At 39.4% G+C, this 22,611-nt stretch overlaps 1 protein-coding gene and 1 pseudogene across 1 annotated transcript in view; one reads left to right on the forward strand and one right to left on the reverse strand.

Moving 5' to 3' along the window:
* Positions 1-4,070: 4,070 nt before the first annotated feature.
* On the reverse strand, positions 4,071-4,160 carry LOC148354104 (U2 spliceosomal RNA; annotated as a pseudogene).
* A 1,831-nt stretch (positions 4,161-5,991) lies between these two features.
* Positions 5,992-22,611, forward strand: part of mcu (mitochondrial calcium uniporter) — a 96,278-nt gene continuing 79,658 nt past the window's right edge. The window contains exon 1 of the mRNA XM_088351532.1: positions 5,992-6,171. Coding sequence (XP_088207658.1) covers positions 6,052-6,171 — 120 coding nt within the window. The 5' untranslated portion in view covers positions 5,992-6,051. The remainder of the gene's footprint in view (positions 6,172-22,611) is intronic.

The following is a 22,611-nucleotide window of genomic DNA, read 5'->3' on the forward strand; positions in this document are numbered from 1 at the left end:
CTGCACCAAAGAGTCGGCTAGACATTTATTAACCAAATGGGTCCATTTTCTTTGTTTATTACTTGTATTTACGATCGAGTCTGATTCTGGAGGCAACAAAGTGCTCAGATGACGACGCTTTTTTTAATCTGCTTTCGAAAACAGCACCAGCAGAGCCTGTAAAACGTTTCTCGAATTAATTAAAATTAGAGGTTTAATACCATTCAGCACGTACTTTGTCCAGATTGATCTCACAATGTATAAAAGGCATTCTAGATGATACGATGACATCTGCAATCTTGTATGTACAGCATCCATATTTATAATCTGTTTTTACAGTTCTTCACAGTTTTCAAGTTTTCTATGGCCAATGCACTTAACGTATGTGTTGGTTGGTTGGATCCCATTAACCACTAAGGTGGTAGGGGCACCATTTCCTGTGGTGGAGCTAGTTGAGTATGGCAGCGCAAATGGATGCAGCGGCTCACAGCTCTTCAGCTAATTTTCTATTTAACATCCATTGCAGCCTGGTCATCCTGGAAGGGGGATGACCTCATTTGCTATCCCATCTCAAGGTTTCTTCACTTTCCTCATGCTGAGGTTTTCAAGGTTTTCCTTGCCCTCATGTAGGTTTTAGATCAGGGGATGGTATCACACAGTTTATTATCAGTGCCGCCCTTTGAGACTCCTTGTGACTAAGGGCCAAACAAATAAACGTGACTTGACTTGACTTAGTGTGTACAGCCTGTTGGCTCCCATTCCTCTCCAGGCCAAAATATGTTCCCACTCGGTCTCGAACTGGAGACCTTTTGTGTGTTAGGCGAATGTGCTAACCACTGCACCACGGAAACATAAAGTATGTGTTCAACCCTTTATATATTTTGAGAATTTCGAATAGACCAACACCAGAAAAACTCGATGCATGGCATGGAAAGTCATCAACACAGCCCAGAAAATCATTGGCTTCTCTCTTCCCATTTTAGAGCACATTGCCAGCTCCCGATACTACAGATGACCTGACAATATTATAAAGGACTCTTCTCACCTCGACCACCACCTCCTTGACATACTGCCCTCTAGAAGACGCTACAGATCCCTTAAAACAAGGATTAATACGCTCAGAATATCTTCCCAAGGGTCATCACCACCATAAAAAAAACATACAAGACTGGAAAATTCTGTTGCCAATGTATTGAGAAATCTATTCACAGTTTACAGATCGCTTAACCGCCATGGTCATCAGGCATCAATTGGGCAAGTACAGCCTGGTGGGGCCCGTCCCGTTTTTGGGGTCCTCCCCCTCCCAACGAAACAGATGTTACAGGTGTCTGGTAACCAAAAGCAGGAGAAGCTTTCGGATCTGACTAAGATACAGCACTTTCATCTCCCGGTAGCCGCTGTCTGTGTAAAGCGCCATCCCGCTCATCAGAGATGAGCCAGACATCAGTATTTACAGGGAGCGGCATTTGACAATACTGGTACTAGATCCTAGATCACTGGGTAAAACTATTTTGTTCCGAAATTTTGAGTACAATACACATTGCAACACTAATGACTTTAAAAAAAACAACATTTGTGGTGATAACGTTACGACCTTTGACTTTGTGACATCTAAAAGGCTCCAAGGCTCTTCGTCTGTTAAAAAAAGTGGCGTTTTGTGTTATTGTATCTTTATTAAAATCGTTTGCATTTTAAAATGGAAAACTACTCTTATATTTTGCAAAATGTTGCTACTAATGTCACTATTTTAATGATACAGCTCGGTGGCCTTGGGGTAGGGTGCACGCCCCGAGACTGGGAGGTTTCTGGTTTGAGCCTCGGCCGGGTCATACCTAAGACTGACAACATTGCCAACCATTGCCTCCCTGCTTGGTGCTCGGCATTAGGGGTCGGAATTGTGGGGTTGGGTCACCTAATGGTTCCCAATGAGATGTTACAACACATCAGTTGGGTTGAGCGTGGGGGCTGGGAATCCCCTCATCTGTATCAATCTCCCAGAAAGAGTCAAAAATGTGAAAGTGTTGTTGACTCTAGCCACCTCCCACTAGCGGGATATGGCTCTGGTATAATATATATAAAATCTTATTTTTCTCGTTTAAGTTTTTTATTCCATGTTTATCCTATAGTGCCACGTCTAATCTCGTAAACAATGTTAACTATGTTGACATCAAGGACAATAAAGGCCACTCTAAGTCTATTCCATGTTCAGTCACTGGTAAGGTGCTTTTTCAAATAAACCAACTGGCAGCTCATTTAGTCGTTTGGGGCTATCTGATGCCCACTAGCCCCATTTTGGAGACCCTCTTCATAAAACCTTACAGTTAATTGCTCCTAAAAAGTGAAGCGCACGTCTTGGCAGCATGATGCATTATACTCGGATTGGGTTTCCATGACGGCAGTTTAAAAATGGAACACACAGTGCACCTGTTGTTTTGTCACGAAATGCCTTTGAAACAATGCTTCTCGGTGGACAGCGAGGTTATCGCTTATAGCACTTTCTCTTTTCTACCTTTCAAAATTAGAATGATGGATTCTTTGTTTGGTAGCCAAGTGTTTTTCAAACTGATTTCATGCGTTTTTATTTCAAGACAAAGTTGTGTTTACTTTCCCTTATAAGTTATGAATTGTATTGTCACAGTGCTCTGCCTTGTCTCTGTAAACCTTGTGTTGTGGGGTCAAGAGAGGCTATGGAGCCCTGCCGATAACAACTATAATTGTGCTCCAAAAAAAAAGATCATATAGACTAAATAAAAAAATCAACAAAATATTTTATATAAAAAATGCCAAGCAGCACTCAATGTATTTAAAATGTATTTAAAATATTGAATACATATAAACTCCATGAGGAAATGCAATTCTCCCTTCTTTTACTATGGCATCTTAATCTTAACTACTTCATAAATCCCGATTTGTGTTTGTATGTGACTTACAGACCCCGGAACGCCGAAACTGATTTTCGGGAAAATTTACACAGTTGTACTTTAGGCCTCTGCGAGTGTCTCTATTTAGGTTTCGTGTCAAGGCACCCCTAAAAAATACCAACAAAATCGATAAACATCTGTTTGCATGTGGTCTGGTTTCGTGGTATCTTCAACGCCGTCTGGTGGCCAAATTCAATACTGCAGCTCCCAGACTCCAAGCAGGCAAACCCAATCTTATTTCTTACTTGTTTAATTAAAAAAAAAAAAAAAAAAAAAAAAAATATATATATATATATATATATATATATATATATATATATTTTAAAAAAATGGTTTCAATAATTTTTCGTAATGCCAATAAAACACTAATATTCTAGAAATATTAGAACATCATGAAAAATCATACTAGTAGCGTGAAACCCATAAAGAGCAAAACAGTATTCAAAAAATACAAGGCTTGCACTATTTCAGTTGATATGTAATGAATTCCGTATGTTTGGACAGTATTTTGTATTTGAATTCCATAACAGCGAATAAAAAAACTATCTCAATATTTTAATTTTATGATACAAACCTATTTGGGCATATACACCTTTATTCTTTTCAGTTTTGTATACTTGAGGTACAGGAGCGATTTTAAGTCAGAGCTTTGGAGGTGCTGAGAACCCAGCAGGTTAAACAAATGTTTATTCATTTCACTTAAAGTGATTTAGTTCAGGAGTGTCACTTTCCGAACATTATATTACACTTTGTGGCTAGCAGAAACACTATTACTAATGAAAATAGGCTGATCAGTGTGGCATTTAATTCAATGCAGTTAAAACAAGGACTAATGTGCTTGTAAATGCTTGCATTTTTGTGAGAAGTGCTTGTGAATGCTTGAAACTTTTGCCATGGATCTCAACAAGTCTGCTTAAAAATGACGCCGACACTGCTCTGTGGTGGCTTTGCTTGTGCAATTGCTCTTCTTTTTCCTTCGTGAATAACGGCAGCAGGTGGGGGTTTTGGGGTTTTCAAGGGTTATTGTTCTATCTTCGTTATTCATTATCCATTATCCGTTATCGGTCAGTTCATAATACGCTACAAAGCCTAGGAGCCAGGACACTTACTCTCAGCCAAAAGGCCAAGCTAAGGTCCTAGCCCTAAAGCCTTGCTGCGATCATTGCGAATGCACCGTTCCCGGAGGTACTGCAATACCGGGCTGATGCGTGGAGTGGACAGAGCAAGCTCTTATTCCATCTCCGGATTGCAAAAATCAAAGATCATAAGTCCCTCAAATCATTTGGAACTTTATTAATCAAGCTCAACCCAGATTAGACTGTAGAACCACAGTTGGCATCATTTCCAGAGGTACTGCAATAACGGCAGCAGGTATTTGTTTGTATGGCATTGTCCTTTGAAGCGTCTTAAGGACAAGTGCTTACCAGACTTAAACAAGGCACTATGAAATGTGTATTAGTGCAAGGATAACGTATCAATTATTGACATTTATTATGGGCCATGCAAAAAATGAAGGTAACGTTTCTGAGTGGAAAATTCAAGTTGATCCATGGTAAGCCGACTCGCAATGGCACGAAATTCCGAAAATAAAAGACGAGAACTGCATTGTGGGAAGTAATTCGGTCATTCTGAACTGAATGAAAAGAACAGCATTGTGGGAAGTAAATCTTCCAAATATCACATGTATTGAAAACTGTATTATGCACTACCTTAAAGCTGAGGCTTTAGATCAGATGGTGTCTGCATTTCGCAATAGTCTGTGATCTGTGCAGCCCTTTCAGACTCCGTGTGATTAAGGGCTTCACAAATAAACATGACTTGACTTAAGATCTGTTGCAGATAAAAAAGTCACGGTATTCTGTGGTAAAATAGTTGTTCTAAATCACAGGTGTCAAACAGTCGGCCCGCGGGCCAGAATAGGCCCGCTAAGGGATTGAATCTGGCCCGCGAGACAACACTCAGAGAAGCGCAAGAGAAAAACAAGCTGCAGTTTGAAATATGTCAACTTGATGTTGCCAAAGCCAGGTGCCTCTCACAAAGACACTGTACTTGTATTTATTTCTCTCTCTCTCTCTCTCTCTCTCTCTCTTTTCCACCACTTTTCTCCCACTCTCTCTTTCACTCTCTGTGTCTCTCTTTTTCTCTTCCTTTGTTGCTCTTTGTCTCTTTCTCTCTCTGTGTCTTTTAACCTCTTTTGCTCTAACTTCCTTTTTTCCTTTTCTCTTTCTCTCTTCATACCCTTCGCGCTTTCTTTTCTCTTTTCTCTCCATCTGTCTTTCCATTTCTCTTTGGATTTCTTTCTTCCTCTCCTATTCTTTTCCCACTCTCTCACGACTTTTTATCTTCTGTTTCTACCTCTCTCTCCCTCTCTCTCTATTTCTTTCTTTGTCCCGCCCTCTCTCCTTTTCCCTCCCTCTTTCTCTTATTTGTTTATCTGTTTTTCTTTATCTTTAATCTACTAGTCCGGCCCCCGACAGAATGTTTGTTCTATCGTGTGGCCCCTGAGTTAAAATGAGTTTGACACCCACTGTATTAACATACTCTCACCATAGTACACCAGAGCCTCCACAGACTCTGCCGCTGTGCTGCAAGTGACACTAGCCCAGCAAGAGCGCGGGGGAGCGGTGCCAGGAATAAAATGGACTGAACCATTTGCCTTGTTTACTTTTTTTTTAAACTTTTTTCAGCTAGCGTTTTTCCATCACATCCCAGAAAAGATAGCCCTATCCATGCTATCATTTTGGGGGTGCTTGGGTTGAATTTGGGGGTGCTCGAGCAACCCCAAAACGGGTTGGTTACGCCCATGTTGGGGTGGAAACGGCTTTGAGGAAGAAATTGTCTCTGAGTCTGCTAGTTATTAATATATACAGGTTGTTTTTAAAATAAAGTGCCAATTAATTTCATCATCTTTAATATTTGCTAATTTCCCCCTAGGCCTAACGTATTAATTAGCAATAACCATTTCCTAAATTGAAGGTTCATGCAAATAATTTTACCATGGACCTGCCCCGCGAACCCGCCCACCACGAGCACCCCACCTCCCACCCTCCTTCTCCCCTCCCCGCCTTCCTCCCTCCCTCTTCCCGTCGGTGCGTCTCGGTCCGCCCGCCCGCAGCACTTCTCCTTCCCCGGCGAAGCTTTCACTTGAGAGATGGCCGCCAAAGTGTGTAGATCGGTCCTGCTCTTGTCCCGAAGCGGCGGAGCGACGGCCGGCGGCAGCCTCCCCGCCCTTCGCGCCCCTTCTCCGCGGCATCGGCAGCACCTAAGACCGGTAAGTCCCAGGACGTGTCCGAGAGAGGGAGGAGAAGGAGGGGGGGCGAGAGGAACCCCGGTCGTCGGTTTTTGCTACGGAAGTAAAGCTAACTAGCCTGAAGCTTTGCCTTTCCTGCATTGCTCTTTTTGGGTTTTGAGGATTGCGTAAACGCTGGAGCTCGTTTTGAAGGGGCAGGAAATGCGTCTCGGGCGAGTTGAGTGTCTTTTTTTTCCACGCAGAGTGGGACGAGGAGGCAATGCAGTTGTTGGAAGCGTCTGATGATTGATGAAGACCATCATCTCGGGCCACCAAACTACCCCCTCCGCCCCTTCTCATTTTATCTACCCTCATATATTTTAACTTTTGTGGATTACAGTACCTGACTGCGTGACAGGCAGTGTGTGTCCACGCGTGTTATTCCGCGGGGCAAGCTTCTTCTTCCATGTTGAGAAACTGCAGCACGAGTGAGATGACAGTATCCGTAGTTTCTTGCTGCAGTAGCATCAATGCCAAGCAGCACTCAAACGCCCCATTGTACTTGATTACTAAGCAAGATAATAAATACTTGACAGTAGGCAAAAATGTCACATTTGTCAAACCTTAGTGATCAAAACAGTTACTTGTCAACCTATACAAATTTGCTGAAATATTCCAATACAACAGTATTCAGAAATTTCATTCAACATACATTTTTTTCCTACTCTGAAGATTCCCCTGCTGTTAAACATGCTGTGCCTTTAAGAGACAACTCAGGTGCATTTCAAAGTCATGGATGCCTTAACCACTTGCAGTTGTGCAGGTATGTCAAAGTCCAGCCTGCGGGCCAGATACGGGCCGTGATCAAATTTTACTGCCCCCTGGCGTCTGCCCTAAAATTAATAATATGTGTCCCGCCAGTACTGTTGACCAAAGTATAAAATAAATTTGTACTAAAACACAATTTCACCAGATGGTGGCAGTAGCCTTTTGGCCACTGTTCCCATTTCCAACATGGCGACTAAAAATAAAAAAGGAAAGTTGATTGTGAGTGACTAGTGGAAATTGGTGTTTTTTTTTTCCACTGAAATCTGAAACAACTGCGCTTCCAGAATTTCAAACGGGAGCGCGCAGGTTAATGTGCATTGGAGCTTGAGTCAAGAGAACTTTAGCGAAGGGAAACCCCACCAGTAAATCCTTCTTCATTTTGCTCCAGTTTGACTGTTGTTAATATTTTTGTGAGCACACGTTGATTTTTAATCACCTTAAGCCGTTTAATACCCCTGCCTTTGTGATCGCTATTTAAGTTGAGTTTTGTGATTCAAGAGATCGCAGGTTCGAATCCTGGCTCCTCCGTGTTACATGTCGAAGTGTCCTTGGGTAAGACACTGAACCCCTAATGCCCCCAATAAGCAGGTTGGCGCCTTGCATGGCTGCACGGCCGCTATTGGTGAGTGAGTGTGTGTGAATGGGTAAAAAAATGTGAAGCACATTGTAAAGCGCTCTAGGAAGTCTTCATTGACTTAAAAAGTGCTATATAAATGCAGATCATTTCATTTCATTCACAAATGTTTAGTCTAGGCACAGTCACCTGACTACACTTTTGTGGTGCGTTGATTTATGGGTATTGTAGTTCATCTTTTCAAAAGTTTGTGGGGAGTTAGGATAGTGAATGCTGATTTAGAATATATATGATTGAATTGCTTTATAGTTTATTTGGTACTTGAAATTAAAATAAATGATGTATATTGTATTGTAGGTTTATAACCTACCTGACAGTCTGAAATACTTAATGCTGTCTGTAGATCCCATTAAGGAAATTGAACCTACAGCAAGAATTGTAACACTGATTTCGCTTCCTCTGCACCCCTTTTGATGGGGAGAAACCCCAAAAAAAACGAACACGGCGGGTCGAATAAAAATGCTACAAAGGCGAGCTAGAAGGTCGCGACACTAATCGCCAAGCACTGCAAACCTTTCATGGAGGCTGAATTTATTAAAGACTGGTCATAAAAATGGTTGAGAAACTTGATCGTCCCTCACACATTTTCAGCTCACCAAATCTGAAAAGTTGGGACACCCCTGCTGTAGTGTGTTTTGGGCTAGTTAGGCGCCCTGTATGGCTGGCTATCGGTGTGTGAGTATGTGTGTGTGAATGGGTGAGTGTTAAGCACACTTTGGGAGGTCTTGAAATGCAGACCATAAAGCCTGGTGGTGCATATCCCTCTCCAGGATGTATTTTTTTTGGGTTGGGGTCTCCTCCCCTTCAGGTTATTAAAATATTGGTTTCCATGGTTACCACGACTAAGATACAGCATTTATCCCTTAGTATTCCCAGGTGGTCTCCCATTCATATATTAACCACCCCAGCAACTTTAAGACACTACTTACCTTCCGTGATCATACAAAACCTGGCTTTTTCAGGGCAGAATGGCTATATAAATTTGCTATTAAATATGCTCTACCTTTAAAAGACAACTTGGGTATGTTTACTTCCAGGAAATAATTCGATTGGACTGTTGCCAACACAGTTACGCCTCAGTACTCGATTATAATCCGTTTGGGATCGGTGTTCGAACATGGAATTATGGGGACCGACATTTTTTCCATTCCAAAGTAATGGTATTTATTTTTATTCGTTCTAAAAAAATCCCCAAAATAGTGCAGATGTTAATGCTAATAATCTATGCTCTTTAGGAGTGTTTTCATTGTGACATTTCAAATTAAAAGTGCATCAGTTACTCATCAGAACGCGGAGATTGTCCGTTTTAATACTACTGCCCCGAGTGGCCTAAAGTGTAACAGCAGCTCATTTTCGTTTGGAACTTTGTTCATGTAGCACTTTTTTCTTATGTTTTTTGTTTTAACACCGGGGGGAAACAGAAAAGTGTCCCTTTTTTGGTACAGTTAATCTCTTGATAGATGCAAAAGACGCCATAAACTCACATTTAACCTCCGTGAGATTACAATTGAGTCAGTTTTCGTATAAAACACAAGTGTGTCGAGGGAGTTGCGAGGAAACTGTCCTTGTAAATATGTTTAGAATAAATCACTGTTTCGACTTTAATAAAAAGAAGCTATATAACAAGGTAAAAATAAAATATTTGCTCTTTTTATGGAATAATAATCTCATCGCTCGAATTCTATTTTTTGATATTAGCTCTCTTGTATTCATTAAATCCCACCAGCTCATGGTAGGAGCCGTCAGGTCAAGCCGATTCCGCTTTATAATCCAATCAACATAGGAGTAAACTCATTTATCCGTGCTGCCTTCACTGACTTAGTGCTGAAGTCCCCCAGATTAGTGCGATAAGAAGAGTGGCTGTCGTCCGAGAGAAGGCGAGTGGCTTAAATGACTGACGAAGCTGTCTTCGGATGCTCAGGCTTTACTGGGATCTTGTCTCTTGTGGCCCAGGGATCATTTCACATCTATATCACTGCTTAGCCGAGTTATCAGTACCTTTCAGTGTTTTCCATAGAATTTTGGGAGAGCCTGGGGCGTGGACGGTCTAGGAGGGGTTTGGCATTGATCTTGAAAAACAAAAAACAAAAAAAAAAACAATGCTAGATGTGTATGTGTGCCATTGTGAACGATTAAATCATAAATACACTAGTTATGAAAGGCATTGACACGGCAAACAACTCACACTCACAAAAATGGGTAAACAAGGAAGGAGTTTAATACAAAGAAATTTGCTCTAAAATAACTTGCAGATTCTGTACTATTCATAGGAACTGAACTAAATTACCTGCGAGTTTTGAATTATATTAAATGTACTCATATCTGTGACTTGGTAGATTATAGTATTATCAGCGTGGCGGCTTTTATGATTTCTGCTAACAGAATGCCAGTTCTTCTTCAATGGTTTTCAGGAGGTTATTGTAATGCGCAACTTCTGAGTTACAGTTAGAGCGCGTGTCCATAATATTCAGATTCAGTTCAGATTCAGATCTACTTTATTGTCATTCTAGTACAGGTGTATACAGACTGAAATGTCGATACATCTGACCCGCACAGTTTCTTTGAATGTACAGATATAAATAAAATGTTGTATTGAGTTGTAGTATTGAGTGCTAATAATATACTAAATAATTATGGCTATGTATAGTATTTTACAGTAGCGCAAATAGTGCAAGAGGAGTAGCCAACCAGATGTGCAAAATGGGCAGTCAGGTAAACAGAACAATAACACTGTAACAATAGCATTTTCCTTTATAATTACTTGCAATGGGGGGCCAAGTTTTTACTCGCTCTCATTGATTACGTACACATTTAAGGAATCCAATTGCCTGTTCGCATGAAATTTTGTACTCTAAGATTTGTAGTACACAGAGAGTGATACATACAAACTCCAGCTTACTCAATAAAAGCCTCATGTATTGGTTGGTTTCTCTGGGACATTCCCGCTTTTTATCCTGCCTGGAAGGCAAAAATGATCCAGTCTGTATATAGTAGTAACATTTGTATCCATCCGTGTATCGTGTAAGTCTATGTTATGGCAAGCCATGTATAAACACTACTTTTAAACAGATGGGACGCAGCAATGAAGCTCACTTTTAGAGCAAACAAACATGATACTTAACGGGATTTGAACTAAATCATCCTTTTCTTAAAGCCAAGAGTTGCAATCGGATACAACATCGATTTGCGTAAAGACGTTGCCCTTGTAATCTTCTCAAAAGCCACGTATACCGGTTTATTGGTTGTCTATAGGCATTAAACGTTTCATTCAGAGTGCTCCATAAGTCCAATATTCCACTGCTCGAGCGAATTTACAAGTACCTTTGTCTATTTCGAAGAAACTGTAATTCGAGTTATCGTTTTCTCCTGCCAGCCATGTCAGTTCACTGTGCAGTTGTTAGCAGGCTCAAAAGGGTTTGATATTATTTGACAGATTTCTCCAGGATACTGTGGAGCCATAAAATTTGACAATGTGCCTGTAGTGTTGTTCATCGTGGGAAATATTTTCCTAAAGATTGCCATTCTGCAGTTTTTTTATTCAATGGCGTAAAATACATACAGTTTAGAGCAGGGGTCTCCAACCTTTTTCAAGCTGAAAGCTACTTTTTGGGTGTATTTTTGTACTTTTTTAGCGCAAAGGGAAACCAGTCTGATATGAATATCTAAAATAACAACTTAGACGGTTTGCTACAAAGCTAAGAAGGTAGCTTGATAGTTAGCAAGAAAAGTAAACGGGCAAGAAAACTAAAAGGGAGCTAGGTAGCTTGCTAAGAGTAAAAAGCCAACTTAATAGCCAAATAGTAAGCTAAAAAAGCTAGATAGGTAGCTAGAAATTAGGACAAAATGTATTGCTTGGTAATTAGCAAAAAAGAACAAATGTTAGCTAATAAGCATGCAAATAATGTGAAAAGTTAGATAGTTAGCTTTCTAAATAGTCACGTCATGTCAAGTCATGTTTATTTGTATAGCCCTTAAACCGAAGGAGTCTCAAATAGCTAAAAAAGTATGAAGATTGCTAACTAGAAAGCTAAAACGGTAGCCAGATATCTAGCTAAAACATTTTGTTCTCATTCGGTTTATAAAACCCATAAATTGGGATTTAGTTTCTTGTATTTCCTGTAAAATAAATAAATAAAAATATGAATAAATACACATGTTTAATACATTATATTCTTATTCTATTCTTTAATTGCTTAAAGGTAATTATTAATAGTTAAATAGATTATTTTTGTCCATGAAGCCCATAAACTGGAATTTATTTATTAGAATTTCTAAATCAACAATTTATTATGTTATTACTATGTTATTACCAGGTTAGATATTGAAAATAGGGTTCAATATACTCAGTCAACCAATAAAAAAAACATTTTACTAGATAAATACTGGTGAGCTATTTTAAGAACAGTTCTGTGGTCACCTCAACTGTCCTTAGGGGATGTCCTGGTGCCCGCTGGCACCACGTCGGAGACCCCTGGTTTAGAGTTCATGTTATGCTAACATGTGTGCATGATAAAAAATAGACCTGCTTTAAACTACGGAATTGTGGAATTATTTATCTGATGGTTTCATGATTATGTGTTACTGATATTCCCGTTAGTAACTGTATCTTTAGCAATTTACCATTCCCGTGTTTTAATTTTGCCGCAGAAATAATACACTAACATTCTTGCCGTTCTGTACGGAGTGGACTGCACTCATGCAGTTGTGATCCATTATCCCTCATCTTGCTGCAAGCGGGAACTGGCACAGCACACTTTTGATGGGTCTGGCGACTCTTTCTTTGCCGTTATTGTTGTTCCCCCTACATTAAACTGCGGGTGCAATCCATTATCCACATTCCCATTTTGTTGCAGGCAGAGACGAACCGAGTGCACTTTTGTCGGGATTTGGCTATTTTTTTGCTGTCACTCTATTACCCTCTGAGATGAGCTGCACTCATGCGGCCTGGATTTATTATTCCCAATCCCATATTGCTGCGAGAGGAGACCACTTTTGTCGGATCCGGCAACTTTTTCTTTGTCGTTCCCGTTACTGTAGTTTCCCTGAAAATGAACTGCACTCGTGAATCTGCGATCCATTATCCCTAATACTATATTGCAGCGAGCTGGGACCTTCAGAAGGAAGATTTGTCAGGAGGCGTGTCATTATGGTCTTCAGTAAAGGAAATGCACGATTGTAGCCAAGATCCATTCCCCCTGGTCGACTGTTGCTAAGAACAGACGTCGAGACAGCAAATTTGTGTTTTGCCTGGCGGCTTTTTTTTTTCTGTGCTTTCTGCCCAAAACGAACAACATCACCCATGTGGCCGCAATACATTATCCCCTGTTGACAGTTCCCCAGTAAATGAAATTGACAATAGACTAGCGATAAGGCCTCCCAAGAGTAAATCAGAGGGAAGTGTTAAACCCTGCTTTTGCTGATGGGCGTGATGTCACGTATTTGGTTGCCCTCTGAAGACGATGGCGAATATTTTTGACGTTAAGGAGATGACGGCATAGACCTCGCTGGCTTTGCCTCTGACGGATTTCCTTCCTCTTTGTCGAGGTGGAAAAGCCAAGGAAGCGTGTCCTGCTCTGATTTGTGTGCTGTGGGAGAGTTCAGGCAAGCTGTCTGCTCTTCAATTAAGAGCGCTGCATTTGTTCTGAAAATCTGGCGTGGCTACTTCGGATTTTTCTTGCAAAGTCTTTACTCGTTTGTTTTAATTAATTAAGGTTGCCATTGAAGTGTTGAGGCTGGAAATTTAAGACACGATTTAAGAGTGTAAGTTTGGGGATCTGCGGAAAAGTAACTTTCAAATGTCTTTCTGGTAGATTAAAACTTCATCGTTATACTACTCATAAGAGATAAATTTAGTTTTAATCCTTTTTATAAACAATTTCTATGCCCATAAAAATGCATTTCTCTAAATACAAGTCTGCAGTTGCAAAGCTAGGTCAACTTATGTTTTTTTCTGTCTGACCTAAATCATTTTATATTGTCCAAAGAAGCTCTTGCCAAGTTACAATAATAATAAATATAGGACACTCTAGTTTCTGTAATGGTCATAAAGAAGTCATACATTCTTCATTCATTATAAATCAATGTAGTGTTGCAAGGCTTTTCTTGTTTTAAAATTCCTGATTATTGTGAAACCTCAAATGCCCCATCTCAAAATATTACAATATTATAAAAGTATGCAAGAAGGAAGTAAACCATAATGAGCAATATTCAAATAATAAAAGGCTTGAGATATTAATGTAATTTCATAATAAATCCAGAATGTATGACATGTTTGTTTCAATTGAATGACAGAATTGAAATTGCCCTATTTACAATATTTAAATATTCTGAGGCAGGTCCTGCATTTAAGTCTGCAGCTGCAAAGCTGGGTCGTTCCCGTCTAACATTTTTTTTTTCTATTATAACATTGTGCAAAGAACCACTTTTTAAGTTTAAGTAATAAATATATCACAAAAACTTATAAGTGACTATTTTAAAGCCACAAAGTTGAATAGTAATTTGGAGCTTAGGAACATTTTTATTTGTATTCATTAACACGCTATAGTTTAAAATGTTTGTACATTTCATAGAAATAATTTGTAAAATGTAGGAGAATTATATTATGATTGTCTTTTATGTATATAATATAGTTATGTCGAGTAATGCACCTAATACTGTGTTGTCGAAAAGACGACTTTAGCGGGGCTGACTTGAGACAAGGTAAACACAAATCTTTTGAATACATTTGGTGAAATTATCGATATAAACCAAATACAAATGTCCAAAAAATGTCCTGTGTTTGTTGGAATTTTACTGGCTTACTAAAAACTAACTTCCTTTGTCTTTTTTTCCAAGCATTTAAGACGGGGGTGGTCAGTGTGGTGCCTCATGGGCCCCAGGTAGCCTCCTTAGAACAGCTGAGTAGCCTGTAGATTGGTTCTCAGAATTTCTCACGAGCGGTAGGTTGTTTTTCAAGGAAGTTAACTTTGTAACTAGCATGTGCAATCTTCGTGTCTTTCAATTAAAAAAAAGCAGCAATTCTTCTAAAATTCCTTTTGAAATGGGAATATAATGGACATATGCAAATCGCTATGTTCCCTTATACAAGGCAGATGTTTTAGTGGCTGACAGAGCTTATTCTAACACTACTTCTAATATATACAACCGGTAATAAGATAAGCCCGTCATTTCAGAAATTCGTATCAAATAGGAAACTTTTTGCGATAATCGGTAACAAAAAGTAACTTTTCGCTTAAAAAAGGCTGGTGATTCCTTGTTTAGGCGTGGCAGACACACAGTTTTTGCTTGATTTACATCATTATCTCAGGCGTTCCCCGCTACATTCCATACAGCTGGTTTCCTATTAGGCTAGCATTCCAGGTCTGGGTCTTCCCATTGCTAAGCACTTAAGAAATGAAGACAGCATTTTCTCTTTCTTTCTGCTGTCTCATCAATATGCTCAGCGTCGTATTTTTCATTCCCCAACGGATTCTGCAGTGACTGCATGGCCTGCTGCCACCAAAATCTACTCTTCATAGTGCAAACGCTGGAGGAGTAATGAATGAAAGGGATGTGATTGGCTGGGCTCCTCATTAACATCCTGGAAGGGATTACACCCTGGAGGTGGTAAATGACGGGTGAACCCGAGCCATCGGCGAGGAGTAATTAGCTGCCCCGTGTTTCCGGGTGGCCCGGTGTGGATCGGTGCAGGTCTGCAAAGGACATTAAACCAGGCTGATGTGTGTAAAGAGGTGATGGATGGAAGCACCGCTCCGTTACCTCGCATCTCCAGGACACAGGCACCAATGCTGTGTCAGCTGCCAGGAGGTCGTTTGCCGAATGCTGTTTGGGGATGCTCATCACCTTCAAATACTCTCCGGTTGTCGTATTCCAGGAGATCTTAACTTTGACTGGACTGCACGATGTAAGGCTTTGCTGTTTTTATTTACATCCTTCAGATATTGTCATATCTGACAGTGGAAGACTTTTGGAAGGAAATCCCTTTTGTTGGTGTTTTTATCAAACCTTTGCTGTATTCATTTTAGAGTATACCCCGGAATAAGACACTGGATTCTTCTGCGGTGGAGTTTGCCATGCAAATTGCTGTCTAGCGGAAGAAGCAATGTTAATGCATAGCTAATTTGTTCTGAAGTCCCGGTGCCCTAGAAAAAACATTGAAATAGGTACTACTTACGTGTAATGTATGTGTAAATGATTAAATGACATTATGAACAAATATAAAAGTACAGTAAAATATGTTTTGTTTACTTGTATGACGTGACTTGAGCTGGTGTAGTGGAGTAGCCGGTGGTTGCAAAGTGATGGCGAAGACAGCAACGGCGGATTAAAAGCAAAATTGATTTTGAAACTTCCTTATTATTAATAGTAGTTTCGGTCATCGATTTGTTACGGCCATGCAACTTGGTGAGGGTAGCAATAGATGTGCCTTCTTTGTATTTTCTTCATAATTGCATCATCACAATTTCATGGTTATAATGATTTTGCTTCTCCCTTTGGCATCACTGCGAACCTTCGGAGCCACAGCGAAGAAATATAGTACAAAAAATAAAATATTGCTGACGAGATTCTGAGCTGAGTTAAGAGAAAGACTTTGTGTTTGGTAGTTCAGCCAATGATATATTAGCTTATTCATGATGCTGTGGGGGAAACCAATAGCAGAACAGCATTTTATATAACATCGACCAATTGCAGAGAGGCATCTCAGGGATGTAACTTGGACAGTCATATGCACAAACACATGTGTTTTTTATGTTATTGGGCACACAAAATTATTTTTGTTAAAGTATAGTGAGAAAAATGTTCCAAAAAAAAAACAACCAGCAAAGTGAAAATGTAAGGCTGTGTCGTCGTATCCTAGGGGTCTACTGTATTTTGTATCCCAGCAAGTGCAATAAACAGCAGGCAAATGAATGACGTTTATTTAAATGACAACTGTTTAGCAACGCTGTCAGTGTTTTCTTGTTGCTCCACCTTGTTTGCTTCCCACATGGGTCAAATTGCCCTCGGAAAACATAAAGACTGTCTAATTTATGCATCTAATTATGGACAGGGAGGGGTTGGCTTCACCTCTCCTTCAGCAGGTATTGATTGTTTGTACCCTTGTTTATGCAAGTTCATTGGCACAAATTCATGCAAGAAGCAGAGTGGAAGTGAAGCTGGCAGGTGGTCTAACATTGAAAATCGAATTTATTGATCTTGGTTTTCTGAAATTTGAGATAAAAAAGCAAGTGTTGCTGTGCAATCCCGGCTTGATTCCACTATGTGAAATCGAGCTGCAACCATAGAGATCTCCTATGAAAATGACAGTAAAATAAGTTACATAGAATATGTAATGTGTATGCTATAAAATTATTCATTATTTCTATGTAGTCCTCTATATCTTTTAGTTTCAGATAAACATCCAAATGAAGGTGCAATAACAGTATGTGTATGCTGGATATGTTCGTAACTAACAGAACAAAGCATGAAAGGAAACGATGTAGGTTATGTTGAATTACTAAGAAACTGAAACATGGAAAACAATGCATGATGATGTTTGAACACTAATAGAATAAAAACTTGAAAGCCAAAAGTACACAGGATATGTTAGGACACTAACTCAACAAAAACATGAAAGGAAGACAACATTGCATATGTAGAACCTCTAACTGGACAAAACATAAAAATAAACTACACAGGATATGTTGGGACACCAAATAACTACAAAAATATGAAAAGGCAACGTATTCTATTTCACAAACACCACTAGAACAGAAAAATCAAAGAAAACTACACAATATTTGTTGGAACACTTACGGAACACAAACATGAAGGAAAAATTACCGTAGTTAGGTTGGGACACTAACTGAACAAAACCTAAAAGACAACGTTGCAAATGATGGGACACTGACTTACTGTAAATAAATAAAAACACGAAAGTAAGACAAACAAGGAGGTACCTGAACACTACCTGAATATGAAAGGAAGACGAACAAGGATATGCTCAAACACCAACTAAATATGAAAGGAAAACAACAAAGAATATGCTTGAATTCTAACTTAACAGTAACTGAAAATGAAAGGAAGACAATGCAGGATTTGTTGGAGCACTAACTATTGGAACAACAACATGAAAGAAAACCACAGTGGATAGGTTGGGACATTAACTGAACAAAACGAGAAAGGAGACAATGTAGCTTATGTTGGAACACTGACTTTCTGAAACAAAAAAAATATTAAAGAAAAACAGCTCAAAATATGTTGGACTCCAACAGAACAAAACATGAAAGTAAGACATCACAGGATCTGCCTGAACACTTAACTGAACATGAAAGAAAGACACCAAAGGATATGCTCAATCTAAACATGAAAATAAGACAATAAAGGACATGCTTGAACTCTAACTAACTGAAAATAAAAGGAAGATAATGCAGGACATGTTTGAACACTAACTGTAAATGGACAAAACATGGGGAAAAAAAGACAACGCGTAATTATTGGGTCAGTCAGCATTCCAACGTATTACGCCGTAATACGTTGGAATGCTGACTGACCCAATCTTAACAAAACTTGAAAGGTAGACGACCTAGGACACAGTTGAGAAAGCACACACCATAACAAAAAGCGATTTTGCCTCTGATAAAATCAAGAATTGCCTACGGTTTCAATGATGCGAGTCTATCTCAGCAAAGTGAAATTGGATAATTTGTTCATTATCCCTTTGCGTAGTAAACTAAATTGCTTAAATCCATTCCGTTGTCTCCCTCAGATTCCCCAAATTGAAAACAATGTGAAAGAGTCACAAGAATAATTACAAGGGGAAACCATCATATCAGCGCTAGCCAGAAAAAGGAGCCGCATCAACGATTGAGTGGCAGCAGCAAAAAAAAAAAAAAAGAAAATCATCATCTCGCTGCAAGAGAGTGAGACGCTTTTTAATCTGTTGTTGCTATGTGCTGGTAATGACGGAGGGTTCCCTCGCCCTCCAGCTCACCTCTTTCGCATCAGAGAAAATAAGCTGCCGGCGCTACAGTAAAAACTGCACACAACCGGGATCCTTCAGTTTTACATATTGCATGCGACCGAAATAGTAAAGCTGTTTGTTCTGCCCTCGGACCACAAAACGGATCGAGTATCTGACTGGTGCGCTACTCCGACGGGAGTTTCTCTGATGGTTGCAATAAAAAGATCATAAAAGTCCCGTCGATATTTGGAGCTGTAAAGATTCCAATTGTTTTTTATAGTTTATAAAAAGCAAGCAAGTTTGAGAGGAAACCCAAAAGGTATCTAAACTGTCCGAATGGATTTACAATTCACAACTTGTGCCAACTAGGTTTAAAAATCTCACTTTTGGATCACACAGTACCGGTTTTGTAGTTATTTTGACTTTTATCATTACTCATATGTAAAAAAAGAAATGGTTACAATAGTTAGTTTTAATTAACTCCTGACCAATTAGATCATCAAACACAAAGAAAATGGGTTAGTATGTTATGTATATTTTTTTCACAAAAACTACAATATGAAATTATTATTTAAAAAAGACATCAGTATTTATAATATTGATCCAAAGAGCCAAGAAGAAATTGCAGGTTCGAGAGCATTCTCCAGGTGCTGTGGAATGCTCTGCCCTCTGAGATTCGATGTGTAACTTCAGTGGAAGTGTTTGAATCTAGTCTTAAAACACACTTATATTTAATAGGTTATGAATGATGTTGACATCAGGAGGCTGTCAACCAGACATTCTAACATGATGTGTTGTATTGGTAGTCTGTAGTCTGTACACCCCTTTGAGACTTCTTGTGATTAAGGGCTATACAAATAAACATGACTTGACTTTTAAATACTTTTGCATGAGACACGGTAGACCCCCGGGATACAATATGAATTCCTTTTTGCCAAATGGCAGGGGGAATAGAAACCTTATGGTAATTAAATTCATTAAAACATCAAGATAACAAACTAGTATATAGTAAGTACTACCTATCTGTAATATTCACACATCTGATTATATAATACAATGAATAAATAATCGTGTAACGAAAAAAAAAAAAAAAAAGTTTTTTTTACCTATGTTCTGACTTGAGTCGATCCAGTGGAGTAGCAGGTGGATGCAGAGAGGGGAGGATACAGCAAATGTTTGAATGAATAAATGAATGAGTTTATTTGGGCCTAGCACAAAAAAACGACATCAACCACAATTTAACAAAGGGGACAGAAAACACCTGAACAATACAAAGAGATTATACTTAAACATTAAAATGAGTCAAAGAACAACTGACTGAAAACATCCACTTGCAAGAAATGTCACGCCCTTAGAAAATTACCTTGCTTTAATTGCCTCTTTATATTTCATAGGAGTCTCTGATCATCAATTGGTTATGGCTATATCCTTAGCAATGGTAATGATGCATGTGCCTTATTTGAACCTCAGGCATAATTTCCATTGTTATCATGTTTTTACATCTCCTTTTATTATCACTGCAAGCTTTGGATCCGTAGCAAATAAATATATTACAGATATATATTATATATTTTCTGAAGCACTCCAGATTTTGCTCTCAACTGAGAATAAGAAAGGCATTGTGGGAGGTAGTTACGTACATATAACATATTGACATTTTCATGTGGGCGATTACAGACCAGTATATGACAAAGACAAATTGCAAACGGGCATCTTTGAGGCGTATAAAGAATTTGACTTGCACGAACGCCACAAGATTTCCAGTTTTAGAATTTTGAGGCACACACATTAGTTGTTGATGTCGTATGGTGGCGAAAATGCCTTTTACAGAGGGCCGAAAAACATCTCATTTTACATCGTAATGTGAAAACCTGCAAGTTAGGCACAACTTGAAGGTCGACTGTATTAATAACATTGGGAAAACGGAGAATTTATCAAATAAAATGGTTGACGATACAAAAGCTAAGGCACAGAAACAGTTAAGCTAGCACCAGCATTGATTTAATAGACGTTAGCTTAGGACAATAAATGGCTGAGTGCAAATAGTTCCTGCTTTTAGAGATGAAATACCGTCAAGGGTTTCAGCCATGTCACGCTAACGAGGTTAAAACAACCCTAAGGTCTTTACTCTTTCTTTTTGGTTGATTTATTTGAAGATGAGATCAGGGGTCTCCTCCATTGTGCACAAGACATTTCACTCTTGCATGCTGGCAAAGTATCGTCTTCCAGACTTTCCCTGCTGGGCGGAACCTCGTGTGTTGTGTTGCCATGTAAATGAGGGCCGCAGTTTAACTGGATGAATGTGACACGGCTCTTGTGTTGAGGGCATTCCCGCTTAATGGCTGCGCATGTTTCTTTCCACTTGAGAAGATTCTTTCTCCGCGGTGGCTTACAAGTGCTGCTCGCGATGCCGGGTGCTGTTGGGCGGTCGGTGGTTTCCTTTTTGTCCTGCCGTCTTTTCACTCTTGAGTGTTTGGCACGTCTCACTTGCAGACGTCACTTCATTGCTACTGTTCTTTACGTGTGCCTGGAGCAATTAAAGGATCTTGAAGGTTAAGCACGACAACTGAGACGGAATTTAAGCAGATGAATAGGAGTCATCAATTCCCGATCAATGCAAATGAAGTAGACTGTGGTATAGAAGCATAACAATTCTTTGTACAGTCGTACCTGTACTTACGAATTTATTTCCTTTCGGGAGTAGATTTGTTATCTGGAAAATTTGTTAGTAGAGCCGCCTTTTCAATGCAAATTCGCTAATCCGTTCCAAGAAATGCAAAAGTATGATTTTTTTTAAAAATAAGTCATAAAAAGCATCAAAACATGGAACAAATAAAATTTGACACATGAAGTGTAAAATAAAATTACACACAGGAAACTCAAAACTAGAGACACACAATGTAAAAAAATAAATAAATCAAAGAATAAAGGAAATAATCAAATATCCACTTACTTTTTAATTGGCCTCTTTGTATACTGGTCCACAGCAGTGTTTTGTGCGTCCTATTTCTTGAAGAACTGATCCAATGACGTCTGCTTTTGCCGGCAAAATGGAAGGAAAGGGGGACTAATGGGATTTTTGTTTCACATGATTGCTCCAGGTGACCAGAGTTAGCAATCATGACAAGTTAGGCCCAATCCCATTCCTTCCACTTTCACCTACCCCTTTCACTTCTTTGGTGAAGCCAAGATAATGATTGGTAGAGAAGGGAGTAATAGGAGGTGCCTTAATGTTGACCCTCGACATAAACTTGTGTGGTCAAATCATCTAAAATCAACTCAATCCCACTCATGATATCAATGGAAAAATTAGGCTCAATCCAAATACTTCCCCTTTCACCTGCCTCTTCTACTTCTTTGGTGAGAGCATCGTAAGGATTTCTAGGGTATTAAGCCAAGTGGAGGGAAAGGGGGTGTCATGTAATTATGTTGTAGTGTGGCCATTGTTTATATGAATGTAAGTTGTGTGTAGCCTGTTATCTATGGTTCTTGGGTCATCTGAAAACGAATGAGCTTCAGCATAATCCCATTTGAGATTGTCTCTATATTTCTTGCGAGGTCTTGTTACCAACCTCATTAAAGTACTGAGCCTTAACTGCGACCAATCAGTCTTTGAGCACATTCAGGCCACGAGGCGCAGGGAATTCCACTTGCACGGCCTGCCTTGTTTACACTGTAATTACACACGCTAGAGTATTGCCATGGAAAACGCACACAGGAGACTTCCCTTTGAATAATAAAGACGCACGCCTTTTCTCAACAGACGTCCCGAAGCATCAAGTCGAAGCGGAACTTGCTTTTTCTTAACGCCTCGCTCATATTGCCCATTCTTGCTCATTTTTAAATGAATCTGCGTATAGGGTTCCTGTTTGAGTGGCTCTTCGGTCAAGAATGGATCAATAACTTGAGCAACATTAGATTTAGCAAGCCTGCTGAAGAGACAAGTGCAGGCTGACAGGAGAAAAGGGGAAGGTAGTGAATGTAAATGGCCTGCATTTTCAAGTCACTGAAGACCTGCCTAAGGGCTTTACAATGTGCTTCACACTTACCCATTCACACAAACTTACAGACTGATAGT

The sequence above is a fragment of the Urocampus carinirostris genome, chromosome 13, assembly GCF_059441175.1.
Source record: "Urocampus carinirostris isolate Australia breed hairy pipefish chromosome 13, RoL_Ucar_1.0, whole genome shotgun sequence".
NCBI classification, from domain to species: Eukaryota; Metazoa; Chordata; class Actinopteri; order Syngnathiformes; family Syngnathidae; genus Urocampus; species Urocampus carinirostris.